The sequence below is a fragment of the Rutidosis leptorrhynchoides genome, chromosome 3 (assembly GCF_046630445.1).
Source record: "Rutidosis leptorrhynchoides isolate AG116_Rl617_1_P2 chromosome 3, CSIRO_AGI_Rlap_v1, whole genome shotgun sequence".
Classification (NCBI taxonomy): domain Eukaryota; kingdom Viridiplantae; phylum Streptophyta; class Magnoliopsida; order Asterales; family Asteraceae; genus Rutidosis; species Rutidosis leptorrhynchoides.
This window is the reverse complement of record NC_092335.1, coordinates 337211607-337239205: the sequence shown is the minus strand read 5'-3', so window position 1 is coordinate 337239205 and position 27599 is coordinate 337211607. Positions and strand designations below refer to the sequence as shown.

General features: G+C 33.5%; 1 protein-coding gene across 1 annotated transcript; it reads left to right on the top strand.

Moving 5' to 3' along the window:
• The first annotated feature begins 22274 nt into the window (after window positions 1–22274).
• On the top strand, window positions 22275–23142 carry LOC139901146 (uncharacterized). Its single transcript, XM_071883881.1, has 2 exons — window positions 22275–22690; window positions 22848–23142. The coding sequence occupies exons 1-2, from the start codon at window positions 22275–22277 to the stop codon at window positions 23140–23142; spliced, it is 711 nt and encodes a 236-aa protein (XP_071739982.1).
• Window positions 23143–27599: the final 4457 nt, after the last annotated feature.

Here is a 27599-nt window from a genome sequence, read left to right as displayed (position 1 = left end):
GCGTGTTGAACAAGGTTTCATGAATTATAGATGTCGAGAACTAGTCAAACTAAATTTGGTCAAAAATCGTAATAGAGAAAACTGCGGTCGCACTGGGGTTGACCGTGGTGGCGACCGTGCAACTTGTTTTCACAAAACTGCGTTGCAATTCAGTTTGGGCTTCTACTGCTTGGTATGCGGTCGACCGTACCTTGACTGTGTATTTTGCTGATCTTTATTTCCATTCTTTAAGTTTTGTTTGACTTGGTCATTTGCAAGATAAAGTATGGATTAGTGACCTTGCGTGTTTTATGTTAAGATGTCTGTCATCACTTATGCATATGTATGTGTCATCATCAAAACATATTCTTTGGTTATACTTAATTTTGTTGTTTAGTACATTAACCAACATTCAACCAACATTCTTCCCCTTTTTGTTGATGACAAACATACAAGTGATGAGGGACATTTTGCTATAAATACGCAAGTGTTAACAATCACTTGTATCCATCTTTCTCCCCCTTTTGTCGAAGCAAAAATGTTAGCTCCCCCTAGAACTATGCTCGCCCTTAGAGAAAAGCTCCCCCTTAAATTGTGCATGATGAAAAATACTTATAAAAGCACACATTTTATTCAAAGCAAGCATTAAACATAGATATGCATATATGAAATTATCCATGGAGAGTACAACAAGTCATTCCTAGATTCGTTCTACATGGGACGAGAGGTTCTTGGATGAGATGAACATTTTCCACAAACAAGGTTGTTCAAAAATCGTCGTAGGATTTTGTGATTTCGGCGATTCTGACGATGGAGAATTGACATTTAAGTGGAAGATAATAGTACAATGAACTGGTCATCTTCAACACTATCATTAGATCCTGTGACACTCCAGGCGGGTGTGTTTTCTCCTTCTGTTTCTTCATTAAAAGGCTGAACCGAATCATAATTGATTGGGAAGGTGGTTAGACCAACGGGATGAAGATGTTGAACATACAGTTGCATGAATAGTTTCGTCAGGTGTGCTCCATAAGGAAGGGAGAGTGATTAATTGTACACCAATCCACTCATCCTCTTTGCCATAAAAAGTGCCATGTTGACTTGAATTCGGTGTTGGAGACACCAAAGTAAAGATGCTTCACTGGCATTGACTTTCGTTAATAGATTTTCCACCTTGCAGTAGATATTTTGATTTATGACCTTGAGCTAAAGGTGAACCTTAGGTGCAAGATGATTTGCCTTAAGGCCATCATTTTTGATTTCAATGCGGTTGATGGGCCTTTGACAGAAGGTGTTGATAATATCACCTTTTGTGACAGAAGGTGTTGATAATATCACCTTTTGTAAATAATTCATGAATGATTTATAATATTTTTTTTAATTTTGTGAGATATTTCATGCTAGTTGCCAAATGATGGTTCCCACATATTTAGGTGACTTACAAGGGCTGCTAAGAGCTGATCATTGAAGTGTATATACCAATAGTAAATACATCTAGAAGCTGTGTATTGTACGAGTACGAATACGGGTGTATACGAGTAGAATTATTGATGAAATGAGTGAGGATGTAATTGTAAGCATTTTTGTTAAGTAGAAGTACTTTGATATGTGTCTTGAAGTTTTTCAAAAGTGTACTAATACATCTAAATACACTAGATGTATATACAAGGGCTGTTAAGTCATCGTTAGTCGTTACATGTAAGTGTTGTTTTGAAACCTTTAAGTTAATGATCTTGTTAAATGTATTTAATTCATTGTTATTATACTTAAATGAGATGTTAAATTGTTATGTTAACATGATAACATGGTGTATGAATATATCTTAACATCATATATATATATATATATATATATATATATATATATATATATATATATATATATATATATATATATATATATATATATATATATATATATATATATATTTAAAATACTATTACAACGATAATCGTTACATATATATATTGTTTCGAAATCCTTAAGTTAGTAGTCTCATCTTACTTGTATAGTTCATTGTTAATACACTCAATGATATACTTAATTATCATTTTATCATGTTAAATATAGTATATCAATATCTTAATACAATACATATGTATTTAGTAAGACGTTGTTATAACGATAATCGTTATGTATATCGTTTCGAGCTTCATAATTCAATATTCTCATTTTTTTATGTATATCACACATTGTTAATATACTTAGTGAGATAATTACTTATCACAATATCATGTTAACCATATATATGTCCATATATATATCATCATGTCGTTTTTACAAGTTTTAACATTCGTGAATCGGCTGCCAACTTGGGTGGCCAATTGTCTACATGAAACTCATTTCAAATAATCAAGTCTTAACAAGTTTGATTGCTTAACATGTTGGAAACATTTAATCATGAAAATATAGTTTTCATTTAATACATAATCATGGAATAATCATGGAAAAGTTCGGGTCACTACACAAGAAAGGTACTGAGTCGTTGAAACCATGCACGCGGTGCTTGTTTGAGACCATATAATGCTTTCTTCAGGCGGAAAACGTGAGATGGAAACTTAGCATTGATGAAACCAGGTGGTTTCTCCATAAGAACTTTCTCAGTTAACTTACCATTCATAAAAGCATTCTTAACGTCTAGTTGGTGCAATGGCCACTGATGAAGTATCGCAAGAGATAAGACAATGCGAACAGTGGAAGCCTTGACAACTGGACTAAAAGTAGATGAATAATCAATGGCTGGAACCTGTGTAAAACCCTGAGCAACCAAACGCGCTTTAAGCCTATCTACCGAACCATCTGCATGATATTTGGTTCGAAAGATCCACTTGGAACCAACCACATTACTATCCTTTGGTCGAGGAACAAGCTCCCAAGTGTGATTAGCATCCAAGGATTCCATTTCTTCATGCATTGCAGCATGCCACGAAGGATCCTTGGCCGCAAATTTATAACCCCTGGGTGTTTTAGTAGCAAGCAACGCACTATGCAAAGAAGAATGATATAAGTGTGCTAAATCAACCGGGTACCTCAGCTTAAAAATACCAGTATTAGACCTGGTAATCATTGGATGATGTGATGGCTGCGAAGATGATTGAGGCACAGATTGTGTGACTGTTGTGGTCACAACAACAGTAACACCAGGAGAAGCAGTATAGGAGCTGTTGTCATGCGGCTCAACTGTAGAATCAACATTTAATGGAGGAGCAGATTGTGACTGCATATCATGGGCGTGACAAAGAGAGCATGGTGAGTCAGAGGTACCATGTAAAGTATCACTCGATTATAGTGAATATGAATCACTAGGTGAGGCAGGGCTACCAGGTGTTGATGAATCAGGATATGTAGCTGCATCATCATATGTAGAAAAAGCAATAGCAGCTAGATCAGATTTAGAAGACTTGTCTGCAAAGGGAAAAATAGATTCATCAAACTGCGGATGCCTTGTTATATAAACTCGACCAGTAGCAGGGTCTAAACATTTGTAGCCCTTATGTTGAGTGCTATAACCAATGAATATGGATGCAGTACTACGAGGAGCTAATTTGTGTAGCGCATAATCTCGCAAATACGGGTATACCAGAAAACTAAATGTTCGAAAATTATCATAATTCGGGTAACTGGAGAACAATAGCTCAAATGGTGATTTTGAGTGAAGAAGAGGAGATGGTACCGGATTGATTATATATACAGCTGAACTAAAAGCATCAACCCAAAGAGATGCCGGGGCATGAGCGTTAAATAGCATGGAAAGTCCCATTTCAGTCAGGTGGCGATGTTTCCTTTCAGCTCGCCCATTCTGTTGAGGTGTATATGGATATGACATGCGATGATGGGTACCATTATCCACAAGTAAATTGCGAATCTGAGTGTTAGTGAATTCCGTTCCTCTATCACTTTAAAAAAATTTAATCTTGCAAGAAAATTGGGTTTGTATAAGACGGAGAAATGCCACGAATACAGTCACAAAATCGGACTTTGCTTTTAGCGGGTAGAACCATGTAAACCTGGAATAGTCATCAACAAAAATCACATAATAACGAAACCCATTTGTGGAAGTAACAGGCGCAGGTCCCCATAAATCACAGTGTACTATGTCTAGAACTCGTACAGACCGCTTTTCATTAACACTAAATGGTAAATTCTTACTTTTTGAAAGCTGACAAAGAGAACAGAGGCTGGGTGTCGGTAATAAAGATGTGACTAATAACCTACCTTGCTTATTTAAGAGAGAAATAATAGAATAAGAGACATGTCCCAGTCGGGGGTGCCACAACTTGTATGATCCTCGTAGTTTACAAGAGTTGAGATGAGAAAGAAACATTAAATAGCAATTATTCTAAACCTAATTCCAAAATGGATGTTTTAAATTCCTTTGACAGTAGTATGGCGTGTGGGAATGATTGTACAGATAATTTTAGGGTCGATGAAAATAAAAAGGTAAATATGTGACAATGGAAGCCCACCCCAATGTTGGGCCTAAAAGCCCAATCGATGTTAATGCCCGGAAGTAATAATCCCAAGGGCCAACTAGATGGAGATGGATTTAAATGTATGTCGATTCGAGTCATACCTCAAAACTCGGTATCAAATCGACGGAGGTTTGTTTTTGTAAGGGTTGCTACTGGAAGGTATTGGGAAACTAGAAGGAATCTTCGAGAATCGTGAGGTTCCAGAACATGGCCAACTGCTTATTGAATCTTGAAGAGGGTTGATGTTTTAGCAGAGTAGTATATAAAATAGCTTATATTTTTACAGGAAATACTATTAAATACGATACAATTTTACACAAGATATTTATTTATTTATAGAATGGATATACTTAAACCTTGCTACAACACTTATAGGCAGTGTACCTAATCGTACAGTAGTGTAGTTTTTAGTAAGTCCGGTTCGTTCCACAGGGAATCTTTTTAAACAAAGCTTAACGCTATATTAGTTTACTTTTATAAAAATACAAATATATATATATATATATATATAAGTAATATTATTATTATAAAGGGGGGTTTTTACCGTTTAATGACCGGTTTGTCGATTTTAAAACTTTAGTCGTAGTTAAAACCAAATGTAAAACAATAAATAAATACAAGACTTAATTTAAAGCGTAAAGTAAATAACGATAATGAAATTGCGAATAATAAAAATGTGATAAAATAAACTTGCGATAATTAAAAAGTACGATAATTAAAAGTGCAATTAAATACAATAACAATAAAAATGCGATAATTAGAAGTGCAATTAAATATAAAATAAAGAAAATAAAATATGAAATAAAAGAATTATGCTTATTTAAACTTCCGTAATCATGATGTTTGACGTGTTGATTTTAGTTTTATGCCCATGGGTTAATTTTCCTTTGTCCTGGATTATTTCATATGTCCATACGGATTTTGTCCATAATAGTCCATCAGTCATAAATATAAAGAGCGAAAGCCTTCGTCAAATTATTCTTATTCCCGAAGTCAAATATTCCAACTAATTGGGGATTCGAATTGTAACAAGGTTTTAATACTTTGTTTAATGAATACACCAGGTTATCGACTGCGTGTAAACCAAGGTTTTACTACTTTGTTAACAATTACACCAATTACCCTTGAATGTAATTCACCCCTGTTTCAACAAGTCTATTAACTATTAATCCAGTTCCGTATCCGGTAAAATGAATAATTATTGGTATTTATAGATATCCCTCCCACCGTACCCAGTAAAGCGTATGTGGTTATATATAAATACGTCGAATTATAAGTTTGTATATTAAATTAACAAGGTATTGTTTAGTTAATATAAAATCCATTAATAGCCCATAGTCTAATTTCCACAAGTGTCGTTCTTTTATCCAAACCCCAATTATGGTACAAAGCCCAATTACCCAATTTTAGTAATTAGCCCAACATCATGATTACTTCGGATTAAATAAGCATAATAATAACTTAGCTACGAGACATTAATGTAAAAAGGTTGAACATAACTTACAATGATTAAAAATAGCGTAGCGTTACACGGACAGAATTTCAACTTATACCCTTACAACATTTGCTAACATACCCTTATTATTAGAATTAAAATTAAAATTAAAATTAAAATTATAATATATATATATAATACGTTTATGAGAGAAGAAGAAAAAAGATGGTTTTTGCGATCAGAATTCGGTTGCTTTTATAGGGAGTTTCAGAAATTGGGGCTCCGCGACTCGCGGCCCTTTTGGCCATCAAACTCCGCGAGTCGCGGAGTTTGCTTTTACAGCTCACACAAGTTTGGCTCTTTGTTTACCGACAGTTTTATAAATAAATATAATATATTAAATAATTATAAGAATTATTTAAATATTATATTATATTTATGTGCATAGTTGACTTGTAATTTTTAGTCCGTTGCGTCGAGCGTTGAGAGTTGACTCTGGTCCCGGTTCCAGATTTTCGAACGTCCTTGCGTACAATTTAATATCTTGTACTTAGCGTTTTGAATCTTGTACTCTTGTAATTTCGAGACGTTTCTTATCAATAATTGGAACCTCTTTGATTGTATTTTGTACTTTTGAGCTTTTTGGTCGTTTGCGTCTTTAATTCGTCGAATCTGTCTTTTGTCTTCACCTTTTATTATTTAAACGAATATCACTTGTAAATAGAACAATTGCAACTAAAAGCTTGTCTTTCTTGAGGAATAATTCTATGAAATATATGTTCGTTTTTAGCATTATCAAATATTCCCACATTTGAGCGTTGCTTGTCCTCAAGCAATATCGTCATGAAATACTAGAATCACTTCTTTATTCTTCACACTTTGTACATCAGTGATTTCTATACGGCGGTATAAACAATGGTAGTAACGATATGGTTTACAGTCCCACATGACTATAAAAATTTAGATCCATTAAGGAAATTGGATCTTTATGAAAACATTTGATCTTTTGAAAATTAAATCTAGTTTTTACCCTAGATAAGTTTTCCGGAATAACCCTTCACCGGTGTTTGCAAAATATTTTTGTGGTTTTGGTGGGTTTCAGATTTGAAAATTTTAGCTCAAAACTTATGGTTTTGTGTCACCCACTTGCTAACCTTGTATTTGAAAAGCAACACGTCCAGTTTACTTGTCCCGTATATTACCTTTCGGTAAACTACCGTCCGGTTGTAAAGGAAAGCGTTGAACAAGCAACTGTTAAGGCAATGTCTAATGACATGCATTTGATTATGGTCTATAACGTGTCGGACGCAATTACTATCCTTGGTAGGAGCAATAGTAAAGCTCACCCTTATGATTTTTCGGTCTGTCACAAGGTCCTGTCTTTGACCACTATGCAACCACCGTTCTTACGGTTGACACCCTATTTAGTTCAGGTGACCTAATGAATTCCAAGTGAATTCCTAGGATTTTACGTTCAATGGTAATGAACGCATTGAAAATAGGGTTTTCAGAAAACAAATCGGTTTGTAATTTTGATCAAAATATTTTCTCGTTCAAGCTCGAGTTTAGATATCATTGAATTCCATGAGTTTGTAATTCTCAATATTTAAGGTCAATCTCAAGGATTGAGTAATATCAGGCTTAAAAGCTGATTTTTGATCTTTTAAGGAGATTATCCTTTCTGGGGATCTGATTCATTAGTCTTATCCAGCTAATTTGCATGGTGCCCCCCCATTATACGAGATAAATCCTTCTCATGGTTAGGATAAATCTGACCACTTGGCGACCCTGTTTAATGCTGAGGTCCGTGGATTTCCTGCTGATTTTAGTGATGACTTTTCTGGATTTTTCGTCAACCTACAGCTGGTCTGAACGACAACTTCATGACCTAAATCAAGAAGCGCGTTTCTTTGTCGGAAGACTTTACTTCCTTTTAATGATGGAATTGATTCATCGTGTAGATCCATCTTTTCTTTTCTTTCATCGGGTAAAACAGTTTAGTTTAGTCCAAAGCAAAAGTATTTTCAGTTATTTGTACAAAAATATGTGACATATGTTTTGAATAACTTGGTAAATTTTCCCACACTTGGCTTTTATTTTCCTTTTTATCGTCCTCTATTCCATATTAAATGAATTTTAACATTTTTGGTTTGTTTCTCAATTTATGTCCTTTCTGAGGTAACAATAATTTCGGTGTTAAAACCTAGTTTTATCGTTCATAAATATGTATAAACATGATTTTTAGTTCATTTAATTGAAAATTTTGAAAATTTTTTACTAGAATTGGGTAGTCAGTATATAAGACTATGGCTGTTCTTTATTATCAGAGAGCACTAGATTCTAATACAACTACTGCTTTACTAGTATTTTTAATGGTAACCAAGTGTTTAAGATAAAAATTTTAAAATCCGAAAGAATTTAACCCCTTCCCACACTTAAGATCTTGCAATGCCCTCATTTGCAAGAAATCAGTAACAATTTAAATTATTTAGGGTGATTTGTGTGAAAATGATTAAATTTTACCAAAGTTTCCAATTATATTGGCGTTTGTTTGCTGAATGATAAATGGTGCACATCATTTGTTCATTCCGTCTTGTTGTTATTTCACATATATTTTGCATCTTGTCGTCAAAATTAGTTGCTTTTGCTGAACTTAATGCCAGTCTTTGAAAATGCGTTGTTTTACCCTGTTGTGTACATAAGATAAACTGCAAACATATATACATATTTTTGAAGTTTGGTATATTACCCCACATTCAAAAATTATTAAAATCTAAGAATAAAAGTTAGAAAATTATAAAAACTATTACAATATTAACATAAGTATTAAACGTATCAACATTACAAATTACAAAATAAATAAAACTAAGTAGACTAGGGATGATACTGATACCAATAGGGGTTCCAGGCATAACCATAGGTGCTATAGAATGCTTCGGCAGGGTTATACGTAGGATATGGTGGTTGCATCTCTATAGACCAGGGAGGGAATATGGGTTTTGGTGTAGGAATATAGTTTCTACCTATATATTGGCAATGAGCTATGATTTGGTTCTGATGAACTTGCCAATCCTCAAATGCTCTCTGTCTAGCATTTTCGTACTCCTGTGAAGCTATAAACCTTTGCATTTCTTGCATCTCATTTCCCCCTCATACATTACCTTGCTGTTGGTTTCTCTCAACCTGTGGATGTCTACCATGGTATTGTACTGCGGCGTTATTTCGCCTCTTCAAAACTTTCGCACCATGGTATACATTTAAACCTATAGTATCGCGGGGTTCTGGTTCTTCGACTAATAATCCCCCCCGACTTATATCCACACCGAGATATTCAGCAATCAAAGTAATAAAAATACCACCTCCTATTATGCTATGCGGTCTCATCCCCCTAACCATAGCTGATAAATAATAACCCACACAATAAGGTATACTTACAACGCTTTGTGGGTCTCGAATACACATATGGTAAAACAAATCCTGTTCATTTACCTTTTCCTTGTTCTTACCTCTTTGTGTAATCGAATTAGCTAAAAACCTATGAATCACTCTTAATTCAGCTCTATCTATATCCAAATAAGAGTAATTTCCCCCTTTGAAACGGTGATGGCTTGTCATTTGACTCCACACACCGTGTGTATCAAAATTTTCATCTATCTTTCTACCATTTAGTATCAACCCTCTACAATCGGCAGATGCTAACTCCTCAGGCGTATATATACGTAAAGCCTGAGCCATGTCTAGTAAAGACATGTGGCGCATCGAACCTCCTAACAAAAATCTAATAAAAGATCGACCGGTTAAACTGGCTACTCGATCGTTTAATTCTATACTACACAACAATTCTTCACACCATACTTTATATACAGGTCTACGCATGGTGAATAAACGTACCCAGTCATTAAAAGTAGAATTACCATACCTCTGTGCAAGTAATTTCCTAATTGGCCCGGCCAATTCTACAGCTTCTAAGGGTCCCCATTCTATGACCCTAGGTACCTCAACAACTTTAGAATGAAGAGTATGCAAACCCCTTTGGTATTTTGGATAATCTATCTAAAGTCTGTCAAATCTCAGGTTCGGGTGCAACTCTTCCAAGTGCATATCAGAAAATGTCATGACTGGATGCGGTATATCTTGCTTGTAGTAGTTATCCACCTCCTGTTGTTTCGCATTCTCAGCAGGAGCATTGCGGGCTTGGGATGAAGATTCACCCCTTTCAGTCTGCAAAACACATCAAACACAATTTTTGTGCATCCAAATATGCATTAGTGTAGGCAAAATCATCAATCAAAATAATTACAATGACATGATCAATTTATATCAAACTTAAGCTCATTTTCATATTTTTATCAAATCTATACTTTTTAAAATAAGCATATACGAAAATGTTCGCCAAGTTCATAAGCATTCAACTCAAATAACATATCAAAATAATCATTACTAGCAATTTAACAAGTTTCAAATGGCATTATCTCTCAAAAATCAAGTTCATGAATTTTTAGACTCGAAAAAGTCCACTTTAATTCTCAAAATCATGTTTAGGCTCAAAGTTTGGATCATTTAACTACCTAAACATGTTACACTACTTAATTTAGCAACAATTCATGACAAAAATCGGCCATAACCTGTTTATATCAAAAAGCCCCAAATTTGCTCAAGAACACAAACCCTAGATTACTCAAAATTTGAAGTTTAAGGCTTCTAATCATGTTAAACAGCATCAATCTAGGTTATACAAGCATAATACATAAACAATTTAAGCATAATTACACTAAAAAGCATCAAAATCAAATTGGGGAAAAAATTGCTCAAGAACACTAATTTCGGATTAAATGGTGTTTAGGTGTAGAAATTTACCGTTTTTCTTGAGTAATTCCTTGATAGCATCCTTCTCAACATGATTTTAGTAAAAGATTTGATGATTAACGGTTAAAAATTGTGATTTTGGGGTGTAATTTTCGGGTTTTTGCGCAGTGTTTTCGCAGTGTTTTCTTTGGTTTTGTGGTGTGTGGACTGATCAGTTTGATCAGTATATTTTTTTTCTGGAATTCGATCCCTCCGCGAGTCGCGGAGATTTCCTCTTCAAACTCCGCGAGTCGCGGAGTTTGGTATATTTTTTTTTTATATAACTTATACTAATTAAAACAATTAAGTAATTAATTTTAAAATTTTGTTTCCCTTGTTATTTAGGACGAGGTCGTTTCGAATCGATGTCCTAGTCCGTTCCTCGACAAAATTTTAAAATTTGTCTTTTTTGTAACGATTGTTTTAAAAGCTAAGATTTTTGGGTTTTTTAATGTTTTTGGCATACTTTAATTCAATAAGATTAAAAATAATGATAATAAAAGTTCTCGTCCCTTCCTCGGGTAAAGCAATTTCGGTTCAAAGACCTAGTCTTCAACTTACGACGAATTTTTAAAAATCATATTTTTAACTTAATGAGATAAAGTAAATTTTTGTTTTTAAATTCACACAACTGAAATATAAAATTCAAAATTAATATTAAAAATTCACACCAAACTTAAAATTTGAAATGCATAAAATTAAAATTCATATTTTAAAAATTAAAAATTCACACCAAACTTAATTTAAAAATTCATATTATAAATTCACACCAAACTTATATTAATTTTTTCAAATATTTACAATTTTAAATATATTGATTTTACAAAGTTTACAATATTAATTTAAGATTTAAATATTAATTTTAAAAACATGGTAAAAATAAAATTAAAAATCTTTTTGGCTTTTTATCCCACTTTTATCAATCAAATATTATCAAAAATATGCGCCCCTCTTTTCGGTAAAGTAATTTCGGTTCCAAGACCTAATTTAACTCATGACGAATTTTTGAAATATTTTGGATTGATTGATTAAAGATATTTATACCTTAAGAATAAACGTTAAATTTCGCAGTGATGTAATAAATTTTTGAATGATATCAATAATTTCGGTCGCCAAACCTAATTTTATTCAATACCAATTTAATACTTTATAGCGAACAAATTAGCGTTTATTATCAAAAGGTTAAAAATAAAAATAAATAAAATAAAAACTGTACAGACATACCTGTGAAATAGATTTCTTAGTTATATGATCTATCCCATTCATAAGATAGTCGGTTTAATTGGTTTTCCATAGCTACATAGGCGTAACCTCGAGCATTCAGTGTCTTTTTTTCTAAACATATGAACGGTCCGTCTCTGCATAAAGTAACAAATTCGGTGTTTGAATAGGTTTGATTATTTGAACATTTACCTCCATGTGACCATTTTCCGCATTTGTGACATCTTTCTAGGTGCCGTGCTCTTCTTTTTGCTGCGGATTTTGATTTTCCTTTACCAAATTGTAACTTATTATCTTCGCATCTGGATTCTTTTCTAACTCCGTCCATTCTTTCTCTGATTACTGATACTCTTTTACTCGGAAGGGTGTCATTATTACGTTTAGTGATCAAAGCGTGTAGCATTAGACCATGGTTTAGTTCACAAGCAGTCTTCATTTTGTAAAAACCTAAAAAAATAAAAATTCAGAATGGGGGGAGAAGACTAGTTCTTTAGGGTCTGCTAGGGAAAGACCATTCGGGTTCCATTTTCGAGAACTACACGAAAACAGACAATCTAACTCTAACAGAAATACATATTATCCTTTAAAGACTTGATTCTCCCCACACTTAGTTAGCTGTGGTGTCGAAATTGTGATTAACTTCGTTGTCGACTTCCATCGGACCATGTATGTAATGTTTAACTCTGTGATCATTAACTTTAAATTCAATCCCATTTGAATTTATTAATTCTATCGTTCCGTATAGAAAAACTCTTTTGACTATGAATGGTCCAGACCATCTTGATTTCAATTTTCCAGGAAATAGCTTGAATCGCGAATTGAAAAGAAGAACTCTGTTTCCTTCCTTAAATTCTTTTGAACTTCTGATTCTTTTATCATGCCATTTCTTCATTCTTTCTTTATAGATTAACGAATTTTCGTATGCTTCATGTCTTAATTCTTCTAATTCGTTTAGTTGACTTAATCGTAGACGTCCGGCTTCATGTAAATCAAGATTACATGTCTTCAAAGCCCAAAATGCTTTGTGTTCAATTTCTACTGGAAGATGACATGCTTTTCCATAAACAAGTCTAAAAGGTGTGGTTCCAATTGGAGTTTTGTAGGCTGTTCTAAAAGCCCAGAGTGCATCCTCCAATTTAATGGACCATTCCTTCGGATTTGATCCTACGGTTTTCTCTAGAATACGTTTTAAAGCTCGGTTTGTATTTTCAACTTGTCCACTTGTTTGTGGATGATATGCGGTGGAGATTTTATGAGTTACTCCATATCTTTTAACAATTTTCTCAAGTTGATTATTACAGAAATGAGTACCCCGATCACTTATTAAAGCTTTCAGTGTTCCAAACCTTGCAAAAAGACATTTTAAAAAGTTGACTACAACTCGTGCATCGTTAGTTGGGAGAGCTTGTGCTTCCGCCCATTTAGATACATAATCAATGGCTACGAGAATATAGAGATTATTATGAGATTTTGGAAATGGACCCATAAAGTCAATACCCCAAATGTCAAATACTTCACATACTTGGATGACATTTTGTGGCATTTCATCACGTTGACTTATTTTTCCGGCCCTTTGACAAGCATCACAGGATTTGCAAAGAAGGTGTGCGTCTTTGTAAATTGTAGGCCAATAGAATCCAGCATCATAAATTTTTATTGCTGTTAGTGGAGGCCCATAATGCCCTCCTGTTGGTCCTGTGTGACAATGGTTTAAAATTTTACTAGCTTCATCTCCAAATACACATCGGCGTATTATTCCATTGGGACAACTTTTAAACAGATGTGGATCTTCCCAAAAATAGTGTTTTATATCACTGAAGAATTTCTTTCGTCTTTGGTACGATAATCCTTTTTCAAGGAATCCACATACTAAATAGTTTGCATAGTCCGCAAACCATGGAATTTCTTTATAATCTATCTTCAATAGATATTCATCAGGAAAGTTGTCTTGTATGGCCGATTCATTTAGAACTTCTAATTCGGGATTTTCAAGACGAGAAAGATGATCAGCGGCGAGATTTTCTGCTCCTCTTTTATCTTGGATTTCAATATCAAACTCTTGTAAGAGTAAGATCCAACGGATTAATCTTGGTTTAGCATCTTGTTTCGAAAATAGGTATCTAAGAGCAGAATGGTCGGTATAGACCACCGTTTTTGCTAGAACGAGATATGATCGAAATTTGTCAAAAGCAAAGACAATAGCAAGGAGTTCTTTTTCAGTAGTTTTATAGTTCGTTTGTGCTCCTTGTAACGTCTTACTAGCATAATATATAGGTTGAAATCGTTTTTCAATCCTTTGTCCTAAAACGGCTCCCATTGCAAAATCACTTGCATCGCACATTAGTTCAAATGGTAGATTCCAATTTGGTGTTATCATGATCGGCGCATTAGTGAGTTTCTCTTTAAGAATATTAAAAGATTTGATACACTCATCGGAAAAGATGAATGGAGCATCCTTTTCTAGGAGTTTATTCATAGAAGTGGCAATTTTAGAAAAATCTTTTATGAAACGTCGGTAAAAACTGGCATGCCCTAGAAAACTCTTAACTCCTCAAACATTGGTGGGATGTGGAAGTTTAGCAATTACATCTACTTTAGCTCTATCCACTTCAATTCCTTCTTTTGAAATTTTATGTCCAAGAACGATGCCTTCTTTAACCATGAAATGGCATTTCTCCCAATTAAGTACTAGATTTGATTGTTCGCATCTAATGAGCATTCGTTCCAGATTAACTAGACATGATTCAAATGTATCACCGAAGACTGAAAAGTCATCCATGAAAACTTCCATGCATTCTTCTATCATGTCGTGAAAAATCGCCATCATGCACCTTTGAAAGGTTGCAGGGGCGTTGCAAAGTCCAAATGGCATGCGTTTGTAAGCAAAAGTACCATAAGGGCACGTGAATGTGGTTTTCTCTTGGTCCTCGGGTGCTATTGGAATTTGAAAATATCCGGAAAATCCATCTAGAAAACAATAGTAACTATTTCCGGCTAATCTTTCCAACATTTGATCAATGAAAGGTAAGGGAAAATGATCTTTTCTGGTGGCGTCATTTAATTTTCTATAATCAATACATACACACCATCCTGTTACAGTCCTAGTAGGAATAAGCTCATTTTTCTCATTTGTAATGACAGTCATGCCACCCTTCTTAGGCACGCATTGAACTGGGCTTACCCATGGACTATCAAAAATTGGATAAATTAGACCTGCATCTAGCAGTTTAATAATTTCTTTCTTAACTACATCTTGCATATTAGGATTTAGTCTTCGTTGGCGTTGCACATACGTTTTATGACCTTCTTCCATAAGGATTTTATGTGTGCAATACGAAGGACTTATTCCTTTAATATCATGAATCTTCCATGCAATGGCTGGTTTATGAGCTTTCAACACAGAAATGAGTTTTGATTTCTCATTTTCAGTAAGAGAAGACGATATTATTACAGGTAATTCAGATTCACCATGTAAATAAGCGTATTCCAAATGGTTTGGAAGTGGCTTTAACTCTAATTTCGGTGGTTCTTCTATCGATGATTTGTATCGATATCTGTCTTCTTCTTTTAGCATTTGAATTTCTTCTGTTGTTGGTTCATATCCATTAGCTATAAGTGTAGCTAACATTTCAGCTTCATCAATTGGTTCATTACCTTCTCCTAAAGAACATTCTCCTGTTCCTTGTAATTCTGGAAATTCTTCTAATAATTCTGCATGTGCATCTATAGTTTGAATATAATAACATGTATCATCTGCAGATTGTGGTTGTTGCATTGCTCTATCAACTGAAAAGGTAACACTCTCATCCTCTATACTTAGGGTCAATTTCTTACCGAACACGACTATCATTGCTTTAGCCGTGTTTAAGAATGGTCTTCCTAATATGAGAGGAACTTGAGAATCTTCTTCCATGTCCAGAACAACAAAATCTACTGGAAATACTAAAGTACCAACTTTAACTAGCATGTTCTCCATTATCCCTCTAGGATATTTTATTGATCTATCGGCTAGTTGTATGCTTATTCTGGTTGGTTTCAATTCTCCAAGGTCTAGTTTAGCGTATAGTGAATACGGTATTAGATTTATACTAGCACCTAAGTCTGCCAATGCTTCTATTGAACTAAGACTACCCAGAAAACATGGAATTGTGAAACTTCCTGGATCAGATAGTTTTTCTGGTATCTTATTCAACAGCACTGCTGAGCAATTAGCATTCATGGTAACAGCCGAGAGTTCTTCCATTTTCTTTCTATTTGAGATTAGATATTTCAAGAATTTAGCATATCTAGGCATTCCTGAAATCACAATTTAGCCGAGAGTTCTTCCATTTTCTTTCTATTTGAGATTTACATTTATTTGTTTAAACATATCCAAGAATTTGGATTGCTCGGCTTCAAGTTTCTCTTTCTTCATTTTACCCGGGTAAGGAAGTGGTGGTTGGTATGGTTTAACATAAGGTTTATCCTTAACTGTGTTATCTCCATTAACCTTTTCAACTACTGGTTCTTTTTCCTTATCTTGATTAGGTTGTGGTTCTTGTGGAGTAGGAATAGCTTCATCAGAAGTTACAGGTATTTCAGGTGGTTTAAGTGTTGTACCACTTCTTGTGGTAATAGCTTTAGCTGTTTCATTCCGGGGGTTAGCATTTGTATCACTAGGTAGACTTTCCGGTTTTCTTTCACCTATTAACCTTGCTAGGTTACTTACTTCTTATTCCAGATTTTGAATAGAAGCTTGTTGATTTCTAAATGCTTGAGCATTTTGTTCATTAGTTTGTTTCTGAGATGTGAAAAACTGCGTTTGAGTTTCAACTAGCTTCGTCATCATATCTTCTAAATTCGGCTTTTTATCATCGGTTTGTTGTGGTGGTTTGTTTTGAAAATTAGGTCCTTGCTGGTTGTAAGTATTATTGGATACTTGTTGATTGCTAGGAACTTGTTGGTTGTTGTATGGAATATTTCTGTTATAATTTTGGTTTTGATTGTAAATCGGTCTTGGCGGTTGATAATTATTCTGATAATTATTTCCAGGCCTTTGGTTTATGTATGAAATATTCTCTCTTTGTTCCATTGTTAATTCAATACTGAGACAATCTTTTGTCAAATGTGGTCCTCCACACTGCTCACAACTAATTCGTATTGAGTGAATATCTTTAGTCATCTTTTCCATTCGTCTCTCCACAGCATCTATCTTTGCGGAAATGGAATCTAAGTCATGGCTAGAATCGGCTCTAGCTGCTTTAGATGATCTAACGATATCTTTTTCTTGGTGCCACTCATGTGAGTGGGAAGCAGTGTTATCAATAATTTTGTAAGCATCAGTTTCGGTTTTCTTCATAATAGAACCACCAGCTGCTATATCTATGTCTTTCCTTGTAGTGATGTCGCATCCTTGGTAGAATATTTGTACTATTTGACAGGTGTCTAAACCATGTTGCGGACATCCTCTTAATAACTTTCCATATCTTTTCCACGCCTCATATAGAGTTTCATTTGGCTTTTATGTAAACGTAACAATTTCTGCTTGAAGTCTTACGGCTTTAGATGCGGGAAAGAATTGTTTAAGAAATTTTTCAACTAAAACGTCCCATGTATCGATCGCCCCTTCAGGTAACGATTCCAACCAATCTTTGGCTTCTCCCTTTAAAGTCCAGGGAAATAACATGAGATATATCTGTTGATCCTCAACTTCTCGGATTTTAAATAGTGTGCAGATCCTATTAAAGGTACGTAGATGTTCATTTGGATCTTCCTTCGGCGCACCACTAAATTGGCATTGATTAGTCACCATGTGTAGAATTTGTCCTTTGATTTCATAATCTGGCGCATTAATGTCTGGATGAGTAATTGCGTGACCTTGGCCAGTGCGTTTAGCTCTCATTTGGTCTTCCATACTTAAAGGTTCCAGATTCTCCATAATTGAATTTGTTGAATCGGAATCACTAGAGGGTTCTGATTTAATGGTTCGTTTCTCAACAATCTCTGTTTGAATGATTGGTGGTTCCGGAGGAAAGTTTAGTGGTTCAGGATCTATGAATTGTTCCTGAATATTCTCCGGATTCTCAATTGTGACGTCGGGTTCAAAAAATGGATTATCGAAAATTTGAACTGAAGTACTTGGTCGACTGGATGACGATTCTAAAGAAAAATCAACGGCGGTAATATTTTCTAAATGTCTTGATCTAGTTACAGGTGTTGAACGTACAAAAGGTGGTGAACGTCTTGCTCGGTGCATTCACTGAATATCCTATTAGTTTTTAAAAGGAAAGAAAAATTATAATAAGTTATCCAATCAATAGACTTTTCTGATTTTGCTCACGTTTCGAATAGCCAAAAGATGCAGCAGAGGGGCAGGATTCGTTTGGTCTCAATATAATTGAGGACTGTTTGGCTCCAATAACCCGGTCCACGTACAAATCCAACTATTACTACGAACCAGAAAATTTTGATGTCTATCAATTTAACCACTTAAAATAAATTTTCGTAATTTTAAGAAATTTAGATAAGAAGTAGAATAAAAATCTATGTCCTAAAACTAGAATAGCGAGAAATAAGAAAGAAAAAGAGTTCGTCGAAAAAGGTCGAAAAAGAAAAATGGTTGAAAAATAAAAGGTGACGGAAAAATAAAAGAAACTTATAAAACTTAAAAACACTTGACTAACCTAACCTTATTACTACAACTAACTTAAAATTATAATCGCAAATTGAGATTACTAATTGGAATGATAATTGATACATAGGTAAAAGTCGTCTAAAAATATTAAAGCTTACAGGAAAAACTAAATCCCAAATGGAAATAACTTAAAAAGAAACTAAAACTTAAAAAGGCGTCGCAAAATTCTAAAGTACCTAAATCTTAGTCTAAAGAAAAAGTACTTAAGGAATTCTACGGCTAAATCTAAAAATCTAGAAGTAAAAATAACTATGGCAAAAACTAAGTTTAAAACTAAATATGAGCTAAAAATACAAATATTACGCTAAAACAATTAAAAAGGGACAAAATATAAAAATATACAAAAAGTTGTAGAAATTACAATTTTTATAAAAATATTATTTTTATATTATTTATTTATTAAAACTATTAATTTTACAATTTAATTAAACTAATTTAACTAAATAAAAAAAATTAAATAAAAAGTAAAACTTAAAATAAAACTAATTATAATAATAATAATAATTAGGGTTAAATAATAATAATAATAATTAATTAATACCCGTAATTAATGCTGAATTAGGGTTTTGTCGCGTGTCAGAAAAGCTCCACGAGTTGCGGTATTTTAGGCAGAAAACTCCGCGAGTCGCGGGGTTCAAAATTCAACTCTGGTACAGTTTTAATTTTGACGCGTTTTTTTTTTTTAATTTTCTGTTTTTATATAAATAAAAGATATTTAAATAAAACTTATATTTTTATAAACTAAAATAAAAATAAAGAAACTTATAAAACTTTTAACAAACTCTTAAAAATATATAAATTTTTGTTTTTCTTTTTATATTTTCGAATATTTAAAACGTACTTTTATAAAAAACGAATTTTAATAAAAGTAAAATAAAAATCTTTTTTTTTTGTTTTCTTATATTAGCGTTGCGCTTCCAGCGTTTAAGAGTATTCCCCGGCAGCGGCGCCAAAAATACTTGATGTTTTAGCAGAGTAGTATATAAAAAAGCTTATATTTTTACAGGAAATACTATTAAATACGATACAATTTTACACAAGATATTTATTTATTTATAGAATGGATATACTTAAACCTTGCTACAACACTTATAGGCAGTGTACCTAATCGTACAGTAGTGTAGTTTTTAGTAAGTCCGGTTCGTTCCACAGGGAATCTTTTTAAACAAAGCTTAACGCTATATTAGTTTACTTTTTATAAAAATACAAATATATATATATATATATATATATATATATATATATATATATATATATATATATATATATATATATATATATATATATATATATAAGTAATATTATTATTATAAAGGGGGGTTTTTACCGTTTAATGACCGGTTTGTCGATTTTAAAACTTTAGTCGCAGTTAAAACCAAATGTAAAACAATAAATAAATACAAGACTTAATTTAAAGCGTAAAGTAAATAACGATAATGAAATTGCGAATAATAAAAATGCGATAAAATAAACTTGCGATAATTAAAAAGTACGATAATTAAAAGTGCAATTAAATACAATAACAATAAAAATGTGATAATTAGAAGTGCAATTAAATATAAAATAAAGAAAATAAAATATGAAATAAAAGAATTATACTTATTTAAACTTCCGTAATCATGATGTTTGACGTGTTGATTTTAGTTTTATGCCCATGGGTTAATTGTCCTTTGTCCTGGATTATTTAATATGTCCATACGGATTTTGTCCATAATAGTCCATCAGTCATAAATATAAAGAGCGAAAGCCTTCGTCAAATTATTCTTATTCCCGAAGTCAAATATTCCAACTAATTGGGGATTCGAATTGTAACAAGGTTTTAATACTTTGTTTAATGAATACACCAGGTTATCGACTGCGTGTAAACCAAGGTTTTACTACTTTGTTAACAATTACACCAATTACCCTTGAATGTAATTCACCCCTGTTTCAACAAGTCTATTAACTATTAATCTAGTTCCGTATCCGGTAAAATGAATAATTATTGGTATTTATAGATATCCCGCCCACCGTACCCAGTCAAGCGTATGTGGTTATATATAAATACGTCGAATTATAAGTTTGTATATTAAATTAACAAGGTATTGTTTAGTTAATATAAAATCCATTAATAGCCCATAGTCTAATTTCCACAAGTGTCGTTCTTTTATCCAAACCCCAATTATGGTACAAAGACCAATTACCCAATTTTAGTAATTAGCCCAACATCATGATTACTTCGGATTAAATAAGCATAATAATAACTTAGCTACGAGACATTAATGTAAAAAGGTTGAACATAACTTACAATGATTAAAAATAGCGTAGCGTTACACGGACAGAATTTCGACTTACACCCTTACAACATTTGCTAACATACCCTTATTATTAGAATTAAAATTAAAATTAAAATTAAAATTATAATATATATATATATAATACGTTTATGAGAGAAGAATAAAAAAGATGGTTTTTGCGATCAGAATTCGGTTGCTTTTATAGGGAGTTTCAGAAATTGGGGCTCCGCGACTCGCGGCCCTTTTGGCCATCAAACTCCGCGAATCGCGGAGTTTGCTTTTACAGCTCACACAAGTTTGGCTCTTTGTTTACCGATGGTTTTATAAATAAATATAATATATTAAATAATTATAAGAATTATTTAAATATTATATTATATTTATGTGCATAGTTGACTTGTAATTTTTAGTCCGTTGCGTCGAGCGTTGAGAGTTGACTCTGGTCCCGGTTCCGGATTTTCGAACGTCCTTGCGTACAATTTAATATCTTGTACTTTACGTTTTGAATCTTGTACTCTTGTAATTTCGAGACGTTTCTTATCAATAATTGGAACCTCTTTGATTGTATTTTTTACTTTTGAGCTTTTTGGTCATTTGCGTCTTCAATTCGTCGAATCTGTCTTTTGTCTTCACCTTTTATTATTTAAACGAATATCACTTGTAAATAGAACAATTGCAACTAAAAGCTTGTCTTTCTTGAGGAATAATGCTATGAAATATATGTTCGTTTTTAGCATTATCAAGGGTACTAAAAGAAGATGCAAAACTTGCGAGATGGTACAGGGTAAAAGGAACAACTGGTCGAGGCATAATGCATTAGGCGAGGGTTCCTCAGGTGTATAGTCGATCGGTAATGTGGAATTAAAAGAGTTTAGGAAACAAATTATATTGAGGTGGCCTAAACTCAATGCACAGTAAGCCAACTCCATCTTTTTATTGTTTGTTTTTAAATTATGAATATTCTATCGTTAAATTTTCGTAGATTTGGTGTGGAGGGTAAATTCGGGTGGGACAATGGATTATGTTTTAGTGAGAGGCCGGTATCGCAGCATTCTAGGAAACTAAATGTAAAGCATTGGAGTATGGGTGGCTACAAGCACTTTGGGATAATGAAAACTTCTGTTATATTAAAAAAGAGTACACAGACCCCATAATGATGTAGGAAAAAAAGAGGTGTTGTGTTCATTAGATGGTCTTATATAGGATGTTGACTCTACTTGGGTTTTATGTGGAGATTTTTAATAACGTTCGGAGTCAGTCGAATCGACTAAATTGTGTGTACACATATTAGTGATGATGGCATTATGTTCAGTAAGTTGGACCATTTTCTTGTCAACAATAATTTCATTAAAATTTGGGATGATCTCTCAGTTATGGCTCTAGATAAAAAGGAATCGGACCATTATCCCCTCATTCTTAGAGATAAAATCATTGACTTTGTTCTGAAACCTTTTAAGGTGTTTGATGAATGGCTCAAAAAAGAAGGTGTTGAGCGAGTAATTTTAGATGGTTGGGGTAAAAGGGTCAGCGGTTCGAGGATAGATTGTTTATTTAGGGATACATTAAAGAATGTTAAACTTGAAAAGAAGGCTTGGAGCAAAACTGATTTTGGCAACATTGACAACAAGATTAACAGTCTAAAAGTCGAGGTAAATAAATGGGAAACAAAGGCTGAACAAGGTGGATTAAGTAATGCAGATAGAGAATGTTGGATTGATACTTGTAGAAAATGGATTGCAAAAGAAAAACTTAAAACGATCATGTTGAAACAAAAGGCCCGTATTCGATGGTTATTAGAAGGTGATGAAAATACTAAATTCTTTCATTCTACCATTAAGAGAAAATACAACAATAACAACATTCGAGGGTTAAATATAACGGAGTACGGAACGAAGTGCTAAAATATGTTAAGGAGGCTGCTATGGGCATTTTTATTGAACTTTTAGCAAGGCTGATCATAACAGGCCGGTTATGTTGGGCTGTCATGGGCTTGGTGGGCCTGAACTAAAAAAAATCACAGATACTGAAGCACTAGAACTCGAAAACATATTTACTGAAGCTAAAATTTGGGAGGCAATAAATGAGTGTGGAAGTACAGAAACTACTTGGCCAGATGAGTTTAATTTAGGATTCTACAAAAAATTCTGGAGCATTATTAAAGATGACCTTCTCGAGGCAACTCATGCGTTTTGGAATATCGGAGAAATATCAAAAGGTTGTAATGCATCTGTAAGTAACTAGAGGGGGGTGAATAGTTACTTAGTACGTATTTAAAACTTTTTCGAATGATCAACTATTTCAAATTGACTTTGATCAACCAATTCAACTCAAACCAATATGCATAGTGTTTATGTTCAAAGTAATGTATGAAGTAAAGTAAACAACATAGGCACAAGGATTTATAGTGGTTCGGGTGGATGTTAACTAATCCACCTTAATCCACTCCTCGATACAGCTTATCAAGATTTCTCTTCACTAAGTTTTCTCCAAACCCGGTGGAGATCCACTTTACAAATCTTATACTCCTTTGTAGACAACAAACGTAATCCTTCTATCTCGTCGAAAGATTACCTCTAACTTAGATCAACTTGTCTTCACTTTTGACAAGTATTAACCCCCAATGAGATTAATCAACTTCCTAGATCCGTTTAAGGAAGATGATAGCTAAGCTAGTGTTAAGGCTTGAACCTGCCTTTAATAAGAGTTAACCCTAATACGCAATACCTGAATATAAAACACAAGAATAAAAATGATACAAGAAATTTATAGTGGTTCAGTTTTGATGTGAAACCTACATACACTTTGGAACTAGAGAGTATATTATTAATTTAGAGGTGATACATTACAAGTATAAATGAGAGAGTATTTATAGATAAGGATTAAACAAAACCCTAATCTATGTAAACCCTAAAACCGGCCCATTTAAATTAGGTTGGCCAAACCCTAACTTAACCACCAAGTAAACTTGCTGCAGTTTTCTTAACTTAAATGCTGAAGCCTACATACATTAACAATCTCCCACCTGGAGGCTTTGAATACCATCGATTTGCACTCTTGTACTTCTGTAACGCAAGACTTAGATCGTCTCTTCTCTCTCTAGTTCCTGCCTTCTCTTCAATATTCCTGAAGGCAAGTTGAAGCTCTGCACAGCTTCAACTTATCCAGCGTTACTGGTTTGGTGAACATATCTGCTGGATTCTTTGAACCTGGAATGCTCTCCAGATTAAATGTTCCATTTCTTATCCATTCTCTGATAAAGTGATATTTCTTATTAATGTGTTTCGTCTTAGCATGATAGACTAGATTTTTCGCTAATTTTACTGCGCTCTCATTATCACAATATAAGACATATTATGTCTGTTTGCTACCCAGTTCTTTCATGAATGTCTTTAACCACACTAGTTCTTTACTAGCTTCAGTAAAGGCCATGTATTATGCTTCAGTAGTAGATAGAGCCACGCTCTTTTGAAGCCTAGACATCCAACTCACTGTCGTTCCTTCTATAGTGAATACATACCAGGTGGTTCTCTTGAAGGTATTATTGCATCTACCCAGATCTGCATCAGAATAACCCCTAAGAGTAGTACCCTGCCCTTGAAACATAACCAAACTTTGGAAGTACCCTTTAAATACCGCAGTATCCACTTCACTGCTTCCCAATGTTCTTTCCCTGGAGCTGACATAAAGCGACTAACCATCCCAACTGCATGTGCTATATCAGGTCTTGTGCACACCATAGCGTACATTAGACTACTCACAGCTAATACATAAGGAACCTTAGCCATTTCTGCTTTTTCTACTTCAGTTTTAGGATACTGATATTTAGAAAGCTTTAGATTACTTCCCAACGGTGTGTTTCTTGGCTTTGTAGACTCACAGTTCATTCTGAACTTATCAAGAACCTTAAGAATATACTTTTCTTGAGATAAAGAAACTGACCCATCTTTAATCCTGCATATACTCATATCGAGAATCTGCTTAGCTGGCCCGAGATCCTTCATTTCAAATTATCTAGATAATTGCTTCTTCAAATTGCGTATTTCAACCATATCAGAACCTGTAATTAACATATCATCGACATAAAGAAGCAATATAATATAGGAGCTCTTGAACTTCTTCAAATAACAACAATGATCTGTAGAACTTCTCACGAATCCCGTCTTCTCCATGAAATTGTCAAATATCAAGTACCACTGTCTGGGAGCTTGTTTCAAACCATACAAGCTTCTCTTTAGATTAAACACAAGACTCTCCTTTTCTTTGACACAAAACCCCTCTAGTTGAGACATATAAATGTCTTCTTCAGTGTCTCCATGCAGGAAGACTATTTTAACATCCATCTGTTCTAAGTGTAACTTCTTGGTTGCCACCATACTTAGAACCAATCTGATAGTCGCCATCTTCACTACTGGAGAAAAGATTTCAGCATAGTACACTCCTTTCTTTTGTTGAAATCCTTTGACAACTAATCTTGCTTTGTATTGTTTAGAACTATCCGCTTCATCTTTGACTCTGAAAACTCATTTATTCTGTAGGGCTCTCTTTCTTGGTTGTAATTTGGTTAACTTCCAAGTTTGCTTCTTTAATAATGATTCCATCTCGCTTTTCATAGCATGCTCCCACTGGAACGAATCTTTCACCTTCGTTGCCTCAGAATAACTTTCTGGTTCCCCATTTTCTGTCCAAAGAAGATATTTAACTATTGGACTAATCCTATCTGACTGTCTTGTGACTCGTGTATATCTCCTGACCCAGTTGGACTTGTCAGGTTGTGGTGAGGGCTGTGGGGGCTACTCATCATCAGAATCTGAGCTCCCACAATCTGCTCGTGATCAGAATCTGAGCTTTCATTGCTAGGAACTCCCACTGGAACTTCAATTTCATACTCTAGAATTTCCCTTTTCATCCTCTCTTGTTGTCTCTGTGTCAACCTCAAATTCAACTGATTCTTTTTCTTTTGATGTTGAGTCGAAATCCTTATAAAATTCTGCTTCATTGAAGGTGGCATGTTTACTTCTGATAACATGTTTTCCCTTATTATCCCATAACCTGTAACCCATGTCACTTCCCCCCATAACCAATGAACATTTACTTCTTTGCTTTCACATCAAGTTTGTCACCATCTTTATTAATGTCATATGCACTGCACTCAAAGATTCTTAGATGCCCATAACTGACTGCTTTCTCTCTCCATTCTTCTTTGAGTATTTTGAAATCAAGCAGAGCTGATGGAGAACGGTTGATCAAATAAGCGGCAGTGCTCACTGCATCAGCCCATAGAGTCTTCGGTAGCCCACAATTAAGTCTCATGCTACGTGCTCTCTCATTTAAAGTACGATTCATCCTTTCTGCAACTTCGGTTTGTTCTGGAGTGCCTGGAACCATCTTGATCATCCAAATGCCATGATCAGCATAATAGTTAACGAATTCGGTGCTGATGTATTTTCCTCCATTATCCGACTTTAAGCATTTTACCTTCAACTCGGAAGATAATTCAATAGTAGATTATCATTTTTTAAGCTTCAAATACATCATATTTATTATTAAGAAAGTAAACCCATACCTTGCGTGTCGAATCATCGATGAAAGTAACATAATAACGTGCTCCTCCCAATGAAGAAACATGAGTAGGCCCGAACACATCCGTGTATACCAGCTCCAACTTCTGAGCTTTTAAAGTCTTTCCTGCTTTTGCAAAGGTGACCTTCTTCTTCTTTCCTAGAACACATGACTCGCAAAAGTCTGATTCAACTCTCTTCAGACCAGGAATTTTACCATTAGACACTAGCATTTTCATTCCTTTGTCACTCATGTGACCTAAACGTTGGTGCCACTGACTGGTTAAGCTTCTGTAACAACCCTCACTTTTCGACTTCTAAATTACTGAATTAACCCTAGGGTTATATGTCTGACTATATGTATTAAGGGTTGTTATATACAATTAAATATTGACCAAATAGTAATTTTTAGTCAACAATGTACGCTTAAATAAATAATATATTATTAATTTATATAATTTGACATAATTTAACTAAGTATATAAACTTTGTATCACTTTTATTATTTAGTTAATGTATTATATATTTAACTATATAATAAATCCAATTATATATAAATGTAATAATATTTACAAACTTAGTAAAACTATAGTTTAATAATTAAAATCATAATTATTATTAAAAATATAAAATACCGAATTATTTATTATTTTTATGCAAAATTTGTATTTATATAAAAAAAATATATTATTGACAAATACTCTTGGAAAAAGCATTAAATCAATTTGTTTATTTATATAAAAAAATCCTTAAAATAAAAAATAAATAAATAAATAAATAAATTAGTTTTTAATTAAAAATTGTAATGGAAAAACTACTTTTATTATTTTATTTTGTGCATTATCCCATGACCTAACATTTAATACTTTTTAATTTTAAAATCCCATTAAGAATTAAAATATTTCTTTTTCTTTTAATTATTTTATTCTTTTTACCTAATTTTTTCAAGTATAAATACCCCTCATTTCTCATTCAAAATCACACCAAAATTTCTCTCGTTCTCTCTTTGAAGAATTACTACTAGTAAGTATTCTTTTCTTACTTTTTATTTTTTTTACTTTTTACTTTTTACTTTTTTACTTTTTACCTTTTACTTCGATTATTATTTTTACCGAAACATGTAAATAATGTTATAAATTA

Coding starts and splice junctions, on each gene's coding strand:
- LOC139901146 (XM_071883881.1), top strand. CDS start 22,275: ATGGCTCTAGATAAAAAGGAATCGGACCATTATCCCCTCATTCTTAGA. Junction 22,691..22,847: donor CAAAAGGCCCGTATTCGATG/GTTATTAGAAGG, acceptor TTGAACTTTTAG/CAAGGCTGATCATAACAGGC.